Source organism: Mobula birostris, chromosome 20, assembly GCF_030028105.1.
Source record: "Mobula birostris isolate sMobBir1 chromosome 20, sMobBir1.hap1, whole genome shotgun sequence".
NCBI lineage: Eukaryota > Metazoa > Chordata > Chondrichthyes > Myliobatiformes > Myliobatidae > Mobula > Mobula birostris.
Genome location: NC_092389.1, coordinates 58904996 through 58925904, shown reverse-complemented (window position 1 = coordinate 58925904; position 20909 = coordinate 58904996). Strand labels below are relative to the sequence as shown.

The following is a 20909-nucleotide window of genomic DNA, read 5'->3' as shown; positions in this document are numbered from 1 at the left end:
TCCTGTATTGTTCAGGAGTCTGATAGTTTAGGTGTAGTAACTGTTTCTGAACCTGGTCCGAGTCCTGAGGCTCTTGTACCTTCTACCTAATGGCAGCAGCGAGAGAAGAGCCTGGCCTGGGTGGTGAGTATCTCTGATGATGGATGCTGATTTGCTACGACAGCCTTTCAAGTAGATGTGCTCGATGGTCGGGTGGGCTCCACCCGTGAAGTACTGGGCTGAGCCCAATGCTTCGTGACAGTTCATCAAGAGGGCGATGAACTACTTTGGTCATCGCGATCCATCTGAACCTCTCAAACCAGCAACTTTCACTTAATGCAGGAGAAGGACTGGGTCTGGAAACGTAACTTTGCTGGATTAAATAACGACAGCACAAAAAGATCGTTACTTATCGTTTCACACGTTTACTCCTTCGAGCTCAGCCGGCGACTGAACTTGGACCCGACATCAGGGAGAGACCCTTTCTCATCGCCCCGGCGATTCTACAAGTTCACTGCCCGATGTCAGAATTGTTAGAAGTTATAAAGCCACCGATACAGATAACCAATCAGTTTGATAACCATTCCGGTCAAGTCAATGGATTATTGATACAGAGGACAATCAGTTTGATAACTATTCCGGTCACGTCAAAGGACTATTGATACAGAGAACAGTCAGTTTGATAAATATTCCAGCCAAGTTAATGGACTATTGATACAAAAGTGCAATCAATTTGTTAGACACTCCAGCCACCTTAATTAAAGAAAGGAATGTCCTACCTGGTTTGCTGGAGCCTCAACTTAATGACAAAGATAAGAAAATCCGTCAAATTTGTGCTTGAATTAAGAAAGAAATGTTCTGTCTAATTTCCATCAAGTACTGCTTTTTGTCAAAATCAAAAGGTGTGAAAAGCCCAGAGACATCTTATGTGGATCTGGGCGAACTTTAACCCTTATCTTGCTCCAAAGAAAGCAGCTGTGAGACATTATTCAAACACACTGCAGTCACAGACATAGTCAGTACTGAATCCATTGTTTACAGGAATCTGAGAATCCCCCATTCCGTTAAACTTATCGTGTGTTCCCAGATCCTTCTGGTCTACCGACTCCCCAGGACCCGAATGCTCTCCGTGTCTTCATGCACCCCCAAATCAGTGCACACCCCCAAATCCATCCTTTGAATATGAAATAACATTTGATGAGTTCCCAGCAGTAAACCTGACCTGCTGCGAGAACAACCTCTTTTACCAGAAGGTTCACCAGATTGATTCCTGGGATGGCAGGACTTTCATATGATGAAAGACTGGATCGACTAGGCTTATACTCGTTGGAATTTACAACATTGAGGGGGGTTCTTATTGAAACATATAAAATCCTAAAGGGATTAGACAGGCTAGATGCAGGAAGTTTGTTCCCGATGTTGGGGAAGTCCAGAACGAGGGGTCACAGTTTGAGGATAAAGGGGAAGCCTTTTAGGACCGAGATGAGGAAAAAACTTCTTCACACAGAGAGTGGTGAATCTATGGAATTCTCTGCCGCAGGAAACAGTTGAGGCCAGTTCATTGGGTATATTTAAGAGGGAGTTAGATATGGCCCTTGTGGCTAAAGGGACCAGGGGGTATGGGGGGAAGGCTGGTACTGGGTTCTGAGTTGGATGATCAGCCATGATCATACTGAATGGCGGTGCAGGCTCGAAGGGCCGAATGGCATACTCCTGCACCTATTTTCTATGTTTCAATGTTTCTAAGATTCTTGAAAACCGGAGGGAATCTGAACATATTACAACTTTACATGGACAAATTTCCTCCAACCACTGTAAGGACGAAATGATGGCAACCTGTTCTGCTGTATCTCCTGATAAATGGTTGGTTGGTCGTTTCTTTCTCGTTAACAAAAATTCAGGCACAAAACAGCCACATAAACAATCCCAGTTAAAATATATTTTGATCCTTCTGTCAAACTGGTTAACCTATCTCAATAATTTTCCTTAATATATACTGAACCAACAGATTCTCAGGCATAACAGAATCCTCAGACTTAATTAAATCGGGTATCTAAAATCAACTGAAGGCATTGAAAGAAACAAAGTGGGGTTACCGAGAACGCGACTGTGGAACATTTTGCATAATTCAACAAACCTATTATTTCAAGCGTGATAAGAACCCAGTTGCTCAAAATTTAAAAAAAACAGTCTTCCTGTGAAGTTCCCAACAGTCCCCGGAGACACCTTCAACAGGATGATCATTTATCATATTGTGAAATAATAATATTGTCTTGTAGGGTCCAAATCTCTATCTTATAGAAACCCGAATACAACGTGCCCGTCAGTACCCGAACAAGATGTCCAAATTAAAACTCTCAGAAAAAAAATTATACAATCGCCCCCTCAATCCAATTTCCAAAAGTTAATCAAAAGTCCGTCCTTCCATAAATATCATCTGCCTATCCGAGATCAAAAATACTGCTATTACAACATCTTTATTTAACTGTGTTTTCCTAATATCATTTTCAAACATAAAACGGAATCCAATGCCATTCTACCCTTCAGAAATCCAATAAAAACTCTGATAAAACGCGAAGTCATCTCTCTTTTCCAAAATATAATTCAGACGCTCAAATATCACACGTTCCATCAGTTTACATAAATGAGACATTAATGATATAGGCCTATAACCAGAAGGATCAGACGGGGTTCTCCCAGGTTTTAGAATAGGCACTACTACAACCATTTTCCATGAGGAAGGAAGATGGCCAAACCTCCAAATACAATTCAGAAATTGTAATATTACCTCAAGAGAGTTGCCAGTCACATGTCGAATCAGACAATAACATAGATCATCCCTTCCCGGAGACGTCTGACCTGCCGATTCCGTACAATATTATCACAATATGTCCTCCAGAAAACCTTTTTCGGTATCTTCTCCACTTTCCTCACCACGGCCTGTGCCCTGTTATACATAATGAGGTCACTCGGAGACTGATACTTCCTCACTTTCCTAAACACCTTATTTCTCTCCCTAATTGCCTCTGCACGGTCCTCAGTCCACTACGGTACAGGACTTCTCCCATTAATTCTGTTTTTAATGGGAATCACTTCCAACACAGTCTCCTGAATAACATGACATAACTTTTCATTGTTAAAATACACATCTTCCTCAACATTCTGTAGCAGTTCCTTCCAGAACTACTATGAGCATTAAATCTCGTACTCATTCAGACACACAAGTTGGGAAACCCTTCGACAATCCAACCATTACCATCATTCCACAACCAACCCCACAGTGAACTATGTGCGTTAAAATCCCCACACCATACAACCCTTAGTGAGCGAGATCTACATATACTTTCTCACAAAGCAATTGAAAGTTTTCCACAAGGTTTGTAAAACTAACCACATTTGTACACCTACCTGCTGAATCTAATATTTCTACTACAAGTTACTCATACGTTTCATTCACTTTCACAACTCTACACCCTGCCCCTTCCCTTATAAAACTGGCAACACCACTCCTCTAACAACCAACCCATCACGACCACTAACAACATAACTCTACACAAAACAAACACTGAGATGTGGAAATACCAGGTTTCCTCAATGCATATAACATCGGGAGAATCTGAATGACAAATCAGAAATAAACTTCTAAAAGTCTTGAACATTATAAATCTGACTTCTCGCATCCCATTGCAATATATTTAATCCCATTAACAACCTTCACAAGTAGACTGGGATACAGATACCCCACCCATCAGAGCTTCGTTTACAGCTTCCCACAGAACACCAGCTACACCGAGATACCTTTCTGCAGCTTTTACAATAATTTTAATTTCCTCAGTGGTGCGAGAAGTCTGATCAGTATAATTTACCACATCCATTATAAACATCGGAAACTTCATTTTATCCAGCAGTGAAATATCTTTAGTGAGAGAACTGTGATGGTGACACATACTGTACATATATCCACTGACGTCACGGTCTGTTCTCTGACTGGGAACACTTTACCCAGTTTACCTGCTCTACTTGCTGTACTTGTCCTTGAACAGGTCCTTCTGCTCACTGTGTTGTTCTGAACCAACTCAACCGTTCATTTCATACCTTACTAAACCAATCCTTCTGCCTACAAAAGGTCCACATCCCTCCATTCTCCACACATTCTTGTGGTATCTATTAGCCTCTATCACGTCTGCCTCCACCACCACCCCTGACATTCACTCCAGACACTCACCACGATTGGTATGAAACACAAAACTTGAAACGTAAATCTCCTTTAAACATTCTGAGTCAGATTTTTAACATCATTGTCTTTTCTAATGCTTTTAACATCAGCTGTGTGAAGAAAAGTTGCAAACTTACACTAAATTACAAAATACATAAATAGTAGAAATAGTAGAAAGGACCAATGAGGTAGTGTTTCCCCTTTCTCCTGAAGTGCATGCTCTCTGGTATTAGACATTTCCTCCATAGAGATCAAAATACCGGTTGTCCACTCTGTCTCTTCCTCTCGCGTTCCTGTAAACATTTGTCCCTCAGCCTCTGCCAGCCCAGAGAAAATAGATCGCTAGATTGTCCAGTCTCACTTTATCCAGGCAGCATCCTGTTAAGCCTCTTCTAATCACCATCCAAAACCTCCGCATTATTCCTACATTAGAATGCAATTCTCCAAAGGCAACGTAACTGCGTGACACTGGAACCAGTATCTGCAGTAGTGAACTGGGATTCCAAGCTCCCTCTGTAGATCAACACTGTCCAATCCCATCCCATGAAATTAACAGCAAGGGGATAACGTTGAGCCTTTATAAGACACTAGTCAAGCCCACTTGTAGAATTGTCAACAGTTTTGGGCCCCATCTCTCAGAAAGGATATGTTGTCATTGGAGAGAGTCCAAAGGAGGCTCAGAAGAGTGATTTTGGGAATGAAGGGGTTAACATATGAGAAGCATTTGGCAGCTTTGACCCTGTACTCACAGGGATTCTGAAGAACGCAGAGGGGATCTCATTGAAACCTGCTGAATGTTGAAAGGACCAGATAAGGTGGATGTGGAGAGGATGTTTCTGACGGTGGGGCTATCAAGATCTAGAGGGCACATACACAAAAATGAGCGGCCACCTTTTCAAACAGAGTTAAGGAGGATTTTTTTTATCAGCCAGGGAGTATTGGATCTGTGGAATGCTCTGCACAGACTGCGGAAGAGGCCAAGTCTGTGGGTATATTTAAGGCGGAAGTTGATTGTTTCCTGATCGGTCAGGGCATCAAAGGATATGGCGAGAGGTCAGGTATATGGAATTGAGTGTGATCTGGGATCAACGATGACAGAAAGTCAGCAGACTCGATGGGCTGAATGGCTTAATTCTGCTCCTATGTTTTATGGTCTTATGGCCACAAACCCCCTCAATCGTGATGAATCTCCTCTGCAGTCTTCTAGCACAAAACACCCTTCGTACAGAATGCTAAGCAGAACTGAATGCAACTTTTCAAGAACTGTGGCAAGTCCGGCAGCATCTATTGAGGGGTTGGAATCGATGTTTGGGACAGAACCCCTCCCTTACAGCACTGACACAGGCCCTTTGGCCCAACCTTTCCATGCTGTCCTGGTGTCCATTTAAACTAATCCCTCTGCCTGCCTTTGACATAGAACATAGAAATCTACAGCACATTACCGTCCCTTCGGCCCACAATGTTGTACCAACTATGTAAAGTACTCTAGAAACTGTCTAGGATTTCCCTATCGTATGGCCGTCTATTTTTCTAAGCTCCATGTACCTATCTAAGAGTCTCTTACAATATCCTATTGTATCTGCATCTACCACTGTCACTGGCAGTGCATTCTACACCCCATCCACTCTCTGTGTGAAACACTTACCCCTGACATCCCCCTTGTACCGATTTCCAAGCGCCTTAAAACTACGTCCCCTCCTGTTAGTCATTTCACTCCCTCTTTCATATCCACATTCTTTTTGTAGTGAGGTGACCAGAGTTGAACACAGTACTGCAAGTGGGGACTAAATGTCTCCTAATATAGCTTCAACATTCCCTCACAGCTCTTGAACTCATTCCTACGGTTGATGTTGGCCATCACACCAGACGCCTTTTTAACAGCACTGCCAACCTGCGCAGCAGCTTTGAGTGTCGTATGGACACGGACCCCAAGATCTCTCTGACCTTCCACACTGCCAAGAGTCTTACCATTAATGTTATATTCTGTGTTCAAAATTGACCTGTCGAAATGAACCACTTCTCACGTATCTGGGTTGAACTCCATCTGCCACTTCTCAGCCCAGTTCTGCATCCTATCTATTTCCCGCTGTGATCTCTGACAACGCTGCAGACTACCCACAACACCCCCGATTTCTGTGTCATCAGCGGGGCCTTCTGGGAGTTGTAGTCAATATGTATTCCTCCCAGCTCGCTCCCTGCATTTTTTTTTTCTCTGCCACAACAGGCATCACCGGAATGGACTCACCGAGGCGTCGGAGGAGAACCACACCCGTCCCTGTGGGAGCCGAGACCGGCGACGACCGACCGCAGCGACTCACTGAACTCCGCCATGGCGATGGAGAGGAGCAGCAGGAGATGAACAGGGGGCAGATTTCCACCAGCCTATCGCAGGTCAGGCCCGCCTCTGAACCCTGCTGTCATTGGCTGCAGTGCGTGTTGGTCAAATGAGAACTCACACGGTGATTAGTTAATATGAACGTCAGTCAGCCTTCCTGTCTCTATGAGCTTGAGTTTGGATTTATATCGGGGATGGGATGCCACTTGTAGGAGGTGGAGTATTTGGTAAAGCAAATTTGGAGAAATGTAAGTTTTTAATGTGATGATGCATCTGTCTCCAAGTGACATTATTAAGAAAAAAAGGGCGCAGGTCGTGGTGAGGAAGGATGTGATTTACTGGAGGTCATATTGACATAATATTTGAAGGAATATTTAACTTGGAGTTGTTTGGGGTATGATTTTGAAAATGGGGGGATTTAAAATGATATTAGTATTTCAGGATTTATTAATGAGGGCAAAATGATTTTTACTGAAACATGGAAAGTTGTGTTACTTTCTGGGTCATCTACTGTCATTCTTAATCAAGATAATTTAAGTGAAGAAGTTAAACAGCGTTGGGATATGTTTCTAAGTGAATACCCTGATGTGTTGGAAGGCAGTTGTAGCAATGATAATATCATTGACGTAGAGTTTTCTTTGTACAAATTTTAAAAGTCTATTTTTAATGCAAGTCAGACATCCCCAGGAAAGGGTGATATATGTAATTGTAGCTGTATGTAATTCTCTTTTGTGAAAATATTAACATTTTTGAATCGTGTTTAGAGATTGGGCCATCTCCCTCCCTCATGGAATATGGCACCAGGATTGCCTCTTTTCTGAAACCTGGCAGATCCCAGTTTGATCCTGCTAGTTATGGCCCATATCGTTAATGTCTCATTTATGTAAACTGATGGAATGTATGGTAATCGAACGCTTCAGTTATATTTTGGAAAGAGAGATGATATAGTGTTTTATTAGAGTGGATTTTGGAAGGATAGAATGACATTGGAATCAGTTTTAGGTTTGGAAGATGATTATAGGAAAGCACGGCTCAATAAAGATGTTGTAATAGCAGTATTTTAATATTGTAAATACATATGATATGTTTGGAAGGATTTTTGATCGAATTTTGGAAATTAGGAGTGAGGGGAGATTGCATAATTTATCTGAGTTTTTTATTTGGACGGACTGTGCAGGTACGGGTGGGCATGTTATGTTTGTGTTTCTATGAGATGGAAAATGTGACCACACAAAGTAGTATTTTAGCCCTTCATTATTTAATATTATGATTAATGGCATTTTCTCTGAGATGGGTACGCTGGGTTAATCCCTTTATACAGATGATATAGCTTTTTTTGATTAGAGGTAGCATTTCAATTTTACTGCAAATAGGATGCAATTTACAATTACTAGGTCAAACAGTGGGCAAATAGATGAAGATTTAAAGTTTTCAGTCACTAAAACACGTTATGTGTTTTACAAACAGGATTAATAGACCTGCACTTGATTTGAAATTATATGGTCAAACTCCTGAAAATATGTCAGTGGTCAGATTTCCAGGCATGTGGATGAATAATAAGCTGACATGGAAGCACCATATCAGTAAAATAATTGATAACTGTAAAGGAGCATTAAATATCCTCAGGCATCTGTGTGGGTGTTCTTGGAGTGCAACATTTAAGTCTTTGTTGACCATTTATATTTGTGTAATTCAATCTGTTCTTGAGTCTGGCTGTGTGGCTTACGGATCAGTTTCATGTTCAACTTTAAAATACTTGGATGTGATACGAGCACAGGCTTTAAGATTTTGCTGTGGTGCAGTAAAGTCGTCCCTTGTTTCGGCTTTACTGGTTGAAATGGGACAATTGCCCTTCCAGCGACAGAGGTTGAAGCTGATGTTAACAAATTGGATTAATTTGAGAGGGCAAAGAAATTATCATCCTGTGCTGGAGGACATTTGGTTTTCAGTTTTAGATGGCTGGGTTCATATCACGCAGGGAGCATGGGTGTATTGTTGGGTGTACTGTACTCAGGTGTAACCTTGAATACAGGGTCACGGTAGGACACTTTGTCACATGGTGTGAGCAGAATTATCTGCAGATTAATGTGAAAAAGACTAAGGAGCTGGTGGTAGACCTGAGGAGAGCTAAGATACCGGTGACCCCTGTTTCCATCCAGGGGGTCAGTGTGGACATGGTGGAGGATTACAAATACCTGGGGATAAGAATTGACTATAAACTGGACTGGTCAAAGAACACTGAGGCTGTCTACAGGAAGGGTCAGAGCCGTCTCTACTTCCTGAGGAGGCTGAGGTCCTTTAACATCTGCCGGACGATGCTGAGGATGTTCTACGAGTCTGTGGTGGCCAGTGCGATCATGTTTGCTGTTGTGTGCTGGGGCAGCAGGCTGAGGGTAGCAGACACCAACAGAATCAACAAACTCATTCGTAAGGCCAGTGATGTTGTGGGGATGGAACTGGACTCTCTCATGGTGGTGTCTGAAAAGAGGATGCTGTCCAAGTTGCATGCCATCCTGCACAATGTCTCCCATCCACTACATAACGTACTGGGTGGGCTCAGGAGTACATTCAGCCAGAGACTCATTCCACCGAGATGCAACACAGAGCGTCATAGGAAGTCATTCCTGCCTGTGGCCATCAAACTTTACAACTCCTCCCCGGAGGGTCAGACACCCTGAGCCAATAGGCTGGTCCTGGACTTACTTCATAATTTACTGGCATAATTTACATATTACTATTTAACTATTTATGGTTTTATTAATATTTATTATGTATGGTGCAACTGTAACGAAAACCAATTTCCCTCCGGATCAATAAAGTATGACTATGACTATGACCATTGGATGATACAATATGTCCCGCTGTAGCTTTCTCCTTAACCCCATTTTGTGTTTTTTTTTTCAATGACTGTAGTTAATTTTAGGTTACACAAGTGGATTCTGTTCTGCCTGAGAGTCTGTTGGTTCATGAGTTTATTAATGACAGTTACTATCATACAGTAACCATTTTTACAGATGGATTGAAACATAATTTAACTGGGAATGTTAATGTGGCTGTTTTCTTTTTTCTGTGTGTCTGAATTGCAGGTAATGATAAAGAAATCACTTACCAGCCATTTATGGGTATATGAAGCAGAATTCTTTGTCATCATTACAGTGGATGGAGGAAATTGGTCCTTACAAACTTGTAATTTGTTCAGAATCCTTTTCGCGTTTGATGGTTTTTGCAATATCTTCAGGTCAGACATTTTTTACAAGTATATTTAAGTAATTTTCCATATATACAAGATTCTGACCTTATTTTAAAAATGAACCCTTCAGTGAAAGGCTTTATTGGGAAAATTTATAATTTGCTATTACAACAGGACAATTCTCCTTTCCTTAACATCAAGCAAGATTGCGAAAGAGAGCTTAATATGACCTTGATATCAGAGGATTAGTTGTGAATTTTGTGCCAGTCATTATCTAATTCAATTTAAAACTGTACATCGTTATTATTTGACGAAGGAGAGATTGTCTAAAATTTTTCCTAATGTAAATAATCAGTGTGATAGATGCAAAACTGAGATAGCTACATTGACACATATGTTTTGGTCGTGTTCTGTATTGAAACAATTTTGGAAATCCATTTTTTCTATAATCTCTAAAGCTTTAAGAATCAATTTACAACCTAATAAATTGACAGTTTTGCTTGGTATAATTCGTCAACATATTCACGGTATTTCTACATCTGACCAGTATGTAATTGCATTTGTCACGTTACTGGCTAGAAGGGCTATTTTATTAAAATGGAATGATGCCTCTGCTCCCACTTTGATACAATTGTTCTTTCAGGTGATTTTATGTGTTATTTTGGAAAAAATTAGCAGTGGAACTATTGATCCTAAATTTGACTTTGAGAAAAGGTGTGGCTCTTTTGCCCGTTATTATCATTTGACTTGAGTTAATTAAGATGGTCCTTTTCTGATGCTTGGTTATATGAATTTGGTTGGCAGTTTGATGACTTTTTTTTAATGGAAGCTTGTATGGCGCAAAGCTCCGGGGTTGTGCTCCAAATGGGTTTTTTTTCCCTTTTTTTTAGTTATTAGGGGTTTTCTCTGTTTTAGTTAGTAGGGGTTCCTTTTTATTCCTTCTTTCCTTTTTTTCCATAAAAAAAGATTTAATACTTTGTTTTTTGATTATTATTGCTTTTCTGTTTAGCCTGGTTGATAATTTAACTTTTACTCTACATATGGATATGTTATCTTGATTATTTTGATGTATTTTTCTCTGTTGTTGATTTTCAATAATAATTAATAAAAAAGATTTAAAAAGCAAGAAAAGGGTTTGATGAGCCTTAAAACAGGTCATTCTAGCAGTAGGTCAGATTGACTGTTGGGACCTCGTCAAGCAGTATTTCATGTACAAATTTGGTTTATATGTCTGCACCTTATGGGCCCTGCACATCGCACTGGTGAGGGAAATGATGGGGTTGACTGTTTAGCAACACAACCTGTTAAAAGTTCAACTGTGGATATCGACTTTCCACTTAGCAAATCTTAGCTTAGGGGTTGGTAGTGTTAAGAGTTAGGGACTTATGGCAAGACTTGTAGGATAAAGGACAGGCACCTTTACAGAATACATAAACCAGCTGGGTTTATAGAAGAAGGGCTAAAAACAAGAACGGAAGAAATTATATTGACATGACTTAGAATTGCCCAGTCTGTGCTTAATTATGCCTTGTATCTAATTGGAAAACATCATTCTGTGTCGTGTACATTTTATCATTCTGAAACTGGTAAACACATACTATTTCAGTGTGAAGAAGATATGGCTGAAAAAAATCAAATGCAGTCTTCAGTACAATCTTTTGGTGGGGTTGGTGGTTTTCAGATAAAAACTTTATTAAGTTCAGGGACTGACTTTAAATTAATTCACAGTATTGAACCGGCAAAGGCCTATAATAACGGTAATGTCACAATTATATCGGGGACATCAGTATGCAAAGGATTGGGAAAATCAGGTTGTTGTTCGATCACGATAGGGCATTTGTTGAACGCCTACGAGATGGATTTTTAAAGCAGATTGTGTTTGGGCCTACTTGTGACAAAGGCCATTTTGGATTGGGTGTTGTGTAATAACCCTGATCTTATTTGGGAGCTGAAAGTAAAGGAACCGTTCGGAGGCAGTGATTATAATATAATTGAATTCGTTCTGCAATTTGAGAGGGAGAAGCCTAAGTCACATGTATCGGTCTGGCAATGTAATGAAGGGAATTACGGAGGCATGAGAGAGGAATTTGCCCAGGTGAATTGGAGAAGGATACTGTGGGGATGATGGCTGAACAGAGGTGGCGGACGTATCTGGGAATAGTTTACAAGGCGCAGGAGAGACATGTCCGACAGAAGAATCTCTCAAATGGCAGGGTTAGGAATTGGTGGCTGACAAGGGAAGTTCAGGACTATGTATTACCAAAGGAAATGGCATATAATGGCAGGATACTGGGTGGTGTGGAGGCGCAGAGGGATTTGGGGGTTCACGTCCACAGGTCACTGAAAGTTGCCTCACAGGTGGATAGGGTAGTTAGGAAAGCTTATGGGGTGTTAGCTTTCATAAGACGAGGGATAGAGTTTAAAAGTCGCGATGTAATGATGCAGCTCTATAAAACTCTGGTTAGGCCACACTTGGAGTACTGTGTCCAGTTCTGGTCGCCTCACTATAGGACGGATGTGGAAGCATTGGAAAGGGTATAGAGGAGATTTACCAGGATGCTGCCTGGTTTAGAAAGTATGCATTATGATCAGAGATTAAGGGAACTAGGGCTTTACTCTTTGGAGAGAAGGAGGATGAGAGGAGACATGATAGAGGTGTACAAGGTAATAAGGGGAATTGATAGAGTGGATAGCCAGTGCCTCTTCCCCAGGGCACCACTGCTCAATACAAGAGGACATGGCTTTAAGGTAAGGGATGGGAAGTTCAAGGGGGATATTAGAGGAAGATTTTTTACTCGGAGAGTGGTTGGTGCGTGGAATGCACTGCCTGAGTCAGTGGTGGTAGCAGATACACTCGTGGAGTTTAAGAGACGACTAGACAGGTATATGGAGGTATTTAAGGTGGCGGTTTATATGGGATGCAGGGTTTGAGGGTCAGCACAACATTGTGGGCTGAAGGGCCTGTACTGTGGTGTACTATGCTATGTTCTGTATAAGGTAGAAAAGGTGAGCAGGATGTTGGATTATTGAAATGCCCATAAAATCCAACAAAAGGCAACGAAAAAAGCCATAAGAATGTTAAAGATGAAATATGAGGCAAACTAGCCAATAATATAAAGCAGGATACTAAAAGTTCATTTTCAGTTACATGAAGAGTGAAAGGGAGATGAGAGTTGATATTGGACAACTGGAAAATGATGCTGGTGAGGTAGTGATGGGGATAAAGAAATGGCAGATGAACTTAATAAACACTTTGCATCAGTTTTCACTGTCTTTTCCTGTCAGCACCGCCCCACTTGTCCTATTTAACCTGTCTCGGTGCGGGTGGACTTTAGGACCCGGGGGAGCTCAGCACCCGCCGCCCGCGGCAGCTGCTGAATCTGCGGTGTTTCTGTTCCGTTGTCGGATGCGGTGAACGAGTTAAAATTGACGGATCGATAATTCTCATCTCGTGTTTATTTCACTCTCCGCACATTTATATTTACAGGGACTTTACTCCTGACGCCGGTCCCGGGACCCGATCCGTTTACAGACCCGGAGCGGAACCGGAGCGGATTCTCAGCCATTGGTTTACATCCCCAGTCATGAAGAAAGGATAAAGTTTCCCCGTGAATTTATTCCCAGTGAAGGTGTGGAGATGGGACTTGGTCTCCGCATTGTAAAATGAAACTGTCCCGGACTGGTAACTGAGATAAACTCCCACCCTCCCGGGGATGGGACCGGCAGGGAGACGGGACTCAGGGGAGATGATCACGTCACAATCCCGATGTATCACGTCACCAACCCGCCCGATGACCCAGAATCCGGTCTCCGGACTCAGTCCGACCTCTCCCTCCCTCTCCACAGACTCTGCGGCGACTCCCAGACACCAGAGCCGATTCCCCGTCACCTCCACCTCCCAGTAATGTCTCCCCGATGTGAATCCCTCCGATCCCAGCACAGAAGGCCAGAATGTGAATCTCTTCCCGGTGTCTGGGAGATTCCTCCGGGTCCCGGTCCATCTCACACTCTTCCGATCCTCAGACACCTCGAGCAGCGGATTCGCCGTTTCCACATCCAGGGTGACACAGACTGGGGGAAGAAGCAGAGAATTAGATAGTCCCCGGGGATCGGGGGGAGACTCGGGCAGCGCGGCCCCGGGGATCGGGGGGGAGACTCGGGCAGCGCGACCCCGGGGATCGGGGAAAGGCCGCTAGGCCTCAGGCGCGGTCGGGTGGCCGACACGAACCTTTCCCGTTGTTTGACCGAAAGAAACCGGGTGGACAACTAATATCTCCCCAAGGGTTTCCACTGGACGGAGAGCAGAGATTTCCCGATCAGACAGACACAAAATGCTGGAGGAACCGAGCGGGTCAGGCAGCGTGTGTGGAGAGAGATGGACAGTCTACGGTTCAGGTCGACATCTTCCCTCAAGGATAGAAATAGACAGCAAACGAGTGCGGGAAAGGGGTGGATTAAGATGGGAAAGGGGTGAGTGAATAGATTTAAACTGGAGGTCACGGAGGCCCATCGGCCCAACTCGTTTGTGCTGACCAACTTGCTCTAGTGAGCTAGTCCCATTTGCCCATTATTCTTTTCACCTTTTCTTATCCACGGCCCTGCCAAGATGTATTTTAAAACATTCTCCCTGTACCCATCTCTACAGTTGATCAAGGGCGCGGTGTAAACAGAGATAACCCTCTTCCCTGTCCACTGTACCATGAATTTTAGTGTCATTAACAAACCTACTAAATATGTCACCGACATTATCATCCAAATCATTAATAGGAATGACAAACAACCCCGGCCCCAGCACCGACCTCTGCAGGTTACAGGCCTCCAGTCCTCTGTGTTTAAGAGACACTTGGACAGACACTTCAATAGGCAAGGCACAGAAGGAGACTGACCTAATGCTGGCCAATGGGATGAATGTAGATGGGTAAATAGGTCAGCAGAGATGTGATGGGTCGAAGGGCACATTTCTATGCTGTACGGCGATGGCTCTGTGAACTGAATGGATAAGAACCCCCAAACCCCACTCTCATTACTAATGCTCCCATATTCTCTTCAGCTAACTCTTTCCGAACACTGGGGTGTAGTCCATCTGGTCCAGGTGCCTTCAGACCGTCAATCTTCCCACGCACTTTCTCCTCAGTAACATCAGCAACACTCAATTCTGTCCCCAGACACTCTCACATTTCTGACATACAGCTGGTACCTTCCACAGTGAGGATTGGCACAAAATATTAAATAAGTACTTCGACAATGTCTTTTGTCACATGTCTCCTCTCCAGTGTCACTTTCTTGGGGTCCAATATCCACTCTTGCCTCTCTTTTACTCTTTAGAGTTTTGTGTCCTCTTGAGTATTGTAGGCAAGCTTTCCCTCATATCTCATTTTCTCTCCTTCGGGCTTTGTAATTGCTTTCTGTTGATTATCAAAATCTCCTCAATACTTCAACATCCTGCTAATTTTTGCTCTATTGTATGCCCTCTCTTTCACTTTTATGCTGTCTTTGACTTCCCTTGTTAAACAAAGTTACCTCATCCTCCGTGGATAATACTCCTCCGTCTTTGGGATTTATCTATCCAAATTGCCCCCGGAAATTCCAGTCTTTGTTGTTCTGCAATCATCCCTGCTGGTGTCCCCTCCCAATCTACTTTGATCAGCTCTTCCCTCATGCCTCTGTAACTAACTTTACTCCACTCTAATACCGATACATCTGACTTTATCTCCCTCTCAAACTCCAGGGTGAATTCTATCATTTTATGATCACTGCTTCCTGAAGATTCTTTTCCCTTAGTCTCCCAAATCATATCTGGTTCACTATACAAATCCCACTCTAGAATTGCCTTTCTCCCATTGGGCTCAACCACAAGCAGTTCAAAGAAGCCATCTTGGGGACTTTCTACAAATTCCCTCTCTTGGAATGCAGCACCAACCTGATTTTCCCAATCTACCTCCTTGCTGAAATCCCCCATTCTACATGTAGATTGGGTGAACCAAATTGGTAAAGGTGCTGAGGAAGAGGATTTCTTAGAATGTATGCGGGATGGTTTTTTGAACCAACATGTCGAGGAACCAACTAGAGAGCAGGCTATTCTGGACTGGGTATTGAGCAATGAGGAAGGGTTAATTAGCAATCTTAACGTGAGAGGCCCTTTGGGTAAGAGTGACCATAATATGGTGGAATTCTTCATTAAGATGGAGAGTGACATAGTTAATTCAGAAACAAAGGTTCTGAACTTAAAGAGGGGTAACTTTGAAGGTATGAGACGTGAATTAGCTAAGATAGACTGGCAAATGACACTTAAAGGATTGACGGTGGATATGCAATGGCAAGCATTTAAAGGTTGCATGGATGAACTACAACAATTGTTCATCCCGGTTTGGCAAAAGAATAAATCAAGGAAGGTAGTGCACCCGTGGCTGACAAGAGAAATTAGGGATAGTATCAATTCCAAAGAAGAAGCATACAAATTAGCCAGAGAAAGTGGCTCACCTGAGTACTGGGAGAAATTCAGAGTTCAGCAGAGGAGGACAGAGGGCTTAATTAGGAAGGGGAAAAAAGATTATGAGAGAAAACTGGCAGGGAACATAAAAACGGACTGTAAAAGCTTTTATAGATATAGGTTAGCCTAACGTCGGTGGTGGGGAAACTGCTGGAGTCAGTTATCAAGGATGTGATAACAGCACATTTGGAAAGCGGTGAAATGATCGGACAAAGTCAGCATGGATTTGTGAAAGGAAAATCATGTCTGACGAATCTCATAGAATTTTTTGAGGATGTAACTAGTAGAGTGGATAGGGGAGAACCAGTGGATGTGGTATATTTGGATTTTCAGAAGGCTTTTGACAAGGTCCCACACAGGAGATTAGTGTGCAAACTTAAAGCACACGGTATTGGGGGTAAGGTATTGGTGTGGGTGGAGAGTTGGTTAGCAGACAGGAAGCAAAGAGTGGGAATAAACGGGACCTTTTCAGAATGGCAGGCGGTGACTAGTGGGGTACCGCAAGGCTCAGTGCTGGGACCCCAGTTGTTTACAATATATATTAATGACTTGGATGAGGGAATTAAATGCAGCATCTCCAAGTTTGCAGATGACATGAAGCTGGGTGGCAGTGTTAGCTGTGAGGAGGATGCTAAGAGGATGCAGGGTGACTTGGATAGGTTGGGTGAGTGGGCAAATTCATGGCAGATGCAATTTAATGTGGATAAATGTGAAGTTATCCACTTTGGTGGCAAAAATAGGAAAACAGATTATTATCTGAATGGTGGCCGATTAGGAAAAGGGGAGGTGCAACGAGACCTGGGTGTCATTATACACCAGTCATTGAAAGTGGGCATGCAGGTACAGCAGGCGGTGAAAAAGGCGAATGGTATGCTGGCATTCATAGCAAGAGGATTCGAGTACAGGAGCAGGGAGGTACTACTGCAGTTGTACAAGGCCTTGGTGAGACCACACCTGGAGTATTGTGTGCAGTTTTGGTCCCCTAATCTGAGGAAAGACATCCTTGCCGTAGAGGGAGTACAAAGAAGGTTCACCAGATTGATTCCTGGGATGGCAGGACTTTCACATGAAGAAAGACTGGATGAACTGGGCTTGTACTCGTTGGAATTTAGAAGATTGAGGGGGGATCTGATTGAAACGTATAAGATCCTAAAGAGATTGGACAGGCTAGATGCAGGAAGATTGTTCCCGATGTTGGGGAAGTCCAGAACGAGGGGTCACAGTTTGAGGATAGAGGGGAAGCCTTTTAGGACCGAAATTAGGAAAAACTTCTTCACACAGAGAGTGGTGAATCTGTGGAATTCTCTGCCACAGGAAACAGTTGAGGCCAGTTCATTGGCTATATTTAAGAGGGAGTTAGATATGGCCCTTGTGGCTACGGGGGGTCAGTGGGTATGGAGGGAAGTCTGGGGCGGGGCTCTGAGTTGGATGATCAGCCATGATGATAATAAATGGCGGTGCAGGCTCGAAGGGCCGAATAGCCTACTCCTGCACCTATTTTCTATGTTTCTATGTTTCTATTCCGACTGTCACATTGCATTTTTTTTTCTATTTCCTAGTGTGATTTGTATCCCATTTCGATCCTCGCTACTATTTAGAGGCCTGTATATAATTACCATCAGGGTCTTTTTACCCTTGCAGTTTCTTAACTCTACCCACAATGACTCAACATCTTCCAATCCTATGTCACCTCCCTCTAAGGATTTTATTTCATTTTTTACAACAGAGCCTCCCCAGCCCCGCTGCCTACCTGCCTGTCCTTTGAACACAAGGTGTATCCTTGGATGTTGGGCTTCAAGCCAGCATCTCCTTTCAGCCACAACTCAGTGACGCCAACAACGTTATACCTGCCAATCTCTACCTGTGCTACAACATCATCTACCTTATTCCGTATACTGGAGCATTCAAATATAACACCTTCAGTCCTGTATTCATCAGCCTATTCGACACTGTCCACATGAGCTTAAGCAAGGTCTATGATATCAATGATAGACCACAGTTCGGGTATTGTCTGCATTTCCACTTCCCCGAATATAGTGAAAGATAGAAACACAGAAAACATAGAACACAATACAGGCCCTTCGGCCCACAAAGCTGTGTTGAACATGTCCCTACCTTAGAACTACCTAGGCCTTACCCATGATCCTCTATTTTTATAAGCTCCATGTAGCCATTCATGAGTCTCTTAAAAGACCCTGTCGTTTCCGGCTGCAGCACCACCACCAGCAGCCCGTTCCACGCACTCACCATTCTCTGCATAAAAAACATACCTCCGACATCTCTGTATCTCCTTCCAAGCACCTTCAAACTATGCCCTCTCATGCTAGCCATTTCAGTCCTGGGAAAAAGCCTCTGACTGTCCACGCGATCAATGCCTGTCATTATCTTCTACACCTCTATCAGGTCACCTCTCATCCTCCGTCGTTCCAAGGAGAAAAGGCCGAGTTCACTCAACCTATTCTCATAAGGCATACCCCCCTCCAAAAAAAAAACAGGCAACATCCTTGTAAATCTCCTCTGCACCCTTTCTATTGGTTTCCACATCCTTCCTGTAGTTGTAGTGAGGTGACCAGAATTGAGCACAGTACTCCAATTGGGCTGACCAGGGTCTTATATACGTGCAACATTACCTTTCGGCTCTTAAACTCAATCCCACAATTGATGAAGGCCAGTGCACCGTATGCCTTCTTAACCACAGAGTCAACCCGTGTAGGATGTCATTACACTGGACAGGAAGGTTCAGGAGGATGTTACCGGGACTGGGGGGCTTGGGTTAAAAGTAGAGAGTGTTTAAGCTTGGGCTATTTCGCTGTAGTGTAGGATGTTGAGGGATGACCCCTTATCGAGGTAAATACATTCACAACGGGCTGAGATAAAGTGAGTCTTTTTCTGAGAAATGGGAGTACAGAACCAGAGGGCTCAGATTGAAAGTGAGAGGGGAAGTTTTTATGAGGGATCTGTGGGGCAACATTCCCACAGAGAGGTGGGTGGGCAGATGGAATTTCCTGTCAGATGCTGTAGAAACAGGTAAAATTAAAATAGTTTAAGATGAACTTACACAGGTACATAGATTGGAAGTGGTTAGAGGGATATGGGGCAAACACACACAAGGGGGACATGCTCAAGAAGGCATCTTGGTCTTGCAGATGCATGAAGTGGTTCGTGGGTTCAAACCCTCCCAGATCATCCTCCTGAGGAATCTCACCCTGGAGTCTGTCTGTGAACTGTTGATGTGACGTCGCATCAGAGGGCAGCTCAGTGCACAGAACAGACGGGGTAAGGACGGCAGATTTCATTCCTAAGTCGGAACGTGGGCCTATTTCTTTGACCATGTGTCACACTCAGATATTATGTGTGTGTGTGTGTGTGTGTGTGTGTGTTTGTGGTAAATATCAGTGTGTTTGTGTGTACGCATCGAAGGAGAGTGTGCACATTGAAATATTTGTATGGCACAGCGTGTCATCACATGTCTGGTGTGTGCTGACAATGTGTGACATGTGTGAGTTGTTTAAATAAATAAATTACCGTCTCTGAAGAGAATAGTTTCTAGATTATTGAAGGAAATATCAACGTACATTGCTGCGTCTCTGACTACAATCTGCCAATCCTTCCTGTGTATGTGTGTGTCGGGCTGTTTTGCCAGTCTGGTTATGCTGTGTGTGCTTCTCCTGAGATGAAATCCTGAATGATGTCAATGCTGGTTGCGTTGTCTGGGCTCATTCTCACAATGCTTCAATGTTGTGGTCTGATAACCATAAGCTCATAAGATATAGGAGCAGAATTTGGCCATTTGGCCCACTGTGACTGCTCCGCCATTCAATCATAGCTGATCCTTTTCTTCTCCTCCTCAGCCCCACTCCCCGGCCTTCTCGCCACAACCTCTGATACTGTGTGCAATCTAGAACCTGTTAAGCTCGGCCTTAAATATGCCCAACAACCTGGCCTCCACGGCTGCCTGTGGTAACAAGTTCTGCAAATTCCCCACCCTCTGGCTGAAGAAATTTCTCTGCGTCTCTGTTTTTAAATAAGACACCCCTGTATCTTGAGGCTGTGCCCTCTTGTCCCAGACTCCCCCACTATGGGAAACATCCTTCCCATATCTACTCTGTCTTGGCCTTTCAACATTTAAAGGGTTTCAGTGAGATCCCCCATCATCTTTCTAAATTCCAGTGAGTACAGGCACAGAGCTATCAAACGTTTCAAGTCTGATAACCCTTTCATTCCTGGAATCATCCTTGTGAACCTCCTCTGGACCCTCTCCAATGCCAGCACATCCTTTCTCAGATGAGGAGCCCAAAACTGTTCACAATATTCAAGGTAATGCCTCACCAGTGCCTTATAAACCCTCAGCATCACATCCCTGCTCCTGTATGCTAAACTCCTTGAACTGAATGCTAACATTGCACTTACCTTCCTCACAACTGACTCTACCTGCAAGTTAACCTTCAGGGTGCTCTGCAGAAACACTCCCACATCCATCTGCATCTCAGATTTTTGAATTGTCTCCCCATTTTAAATAATCTGCATATTGTGCATGACCATGAATTTCCCAGCATTGTGTATCATTTGCCACTTTCTTGCCCAGTCTCCTCATCCAAGTCCTTCTGCAACCTACCTGTTTTCTCAACACTACCGGCCCCTCCACCAATCTTATTAAATGCCAACGCGTCCTATCGTGTCCAGTATCACCAAGTATTCC

At 43.3% G+C, this 20909-nt stretch overlaps 1 protein-coding gene and 1 pseudogene across 1 annotated transcript in view; one reads left to right on the top strand and one right to left on the bottom strand.

Annotated features, from left to right (window-relative positions):
* Positions 1-20909, top strand: part of LOC140185006 (uncharacterized) — a 686808-nt pseudogene that overhangs the window by 187542 nt on the left and 478357 nt on the right.
* The window catches only part of LOC140185373 (zinc-binding protein A33-like), a 16389-nt gene continuing 8649 nt past the window's right edge, over positions 13170-20909 (bottom strand). The window contains exon 6 of the mRNA XM_072238756.1: positions 13170-13791. Within this exon, the coding sequence (XP_072094857.1) occupies positions 13247-13791 (545 nt within the window). The 3' untranslated portion in view covers positions 13170-13246. The remainder of the gene's footprint in view (positions 13792-20909) is intronic.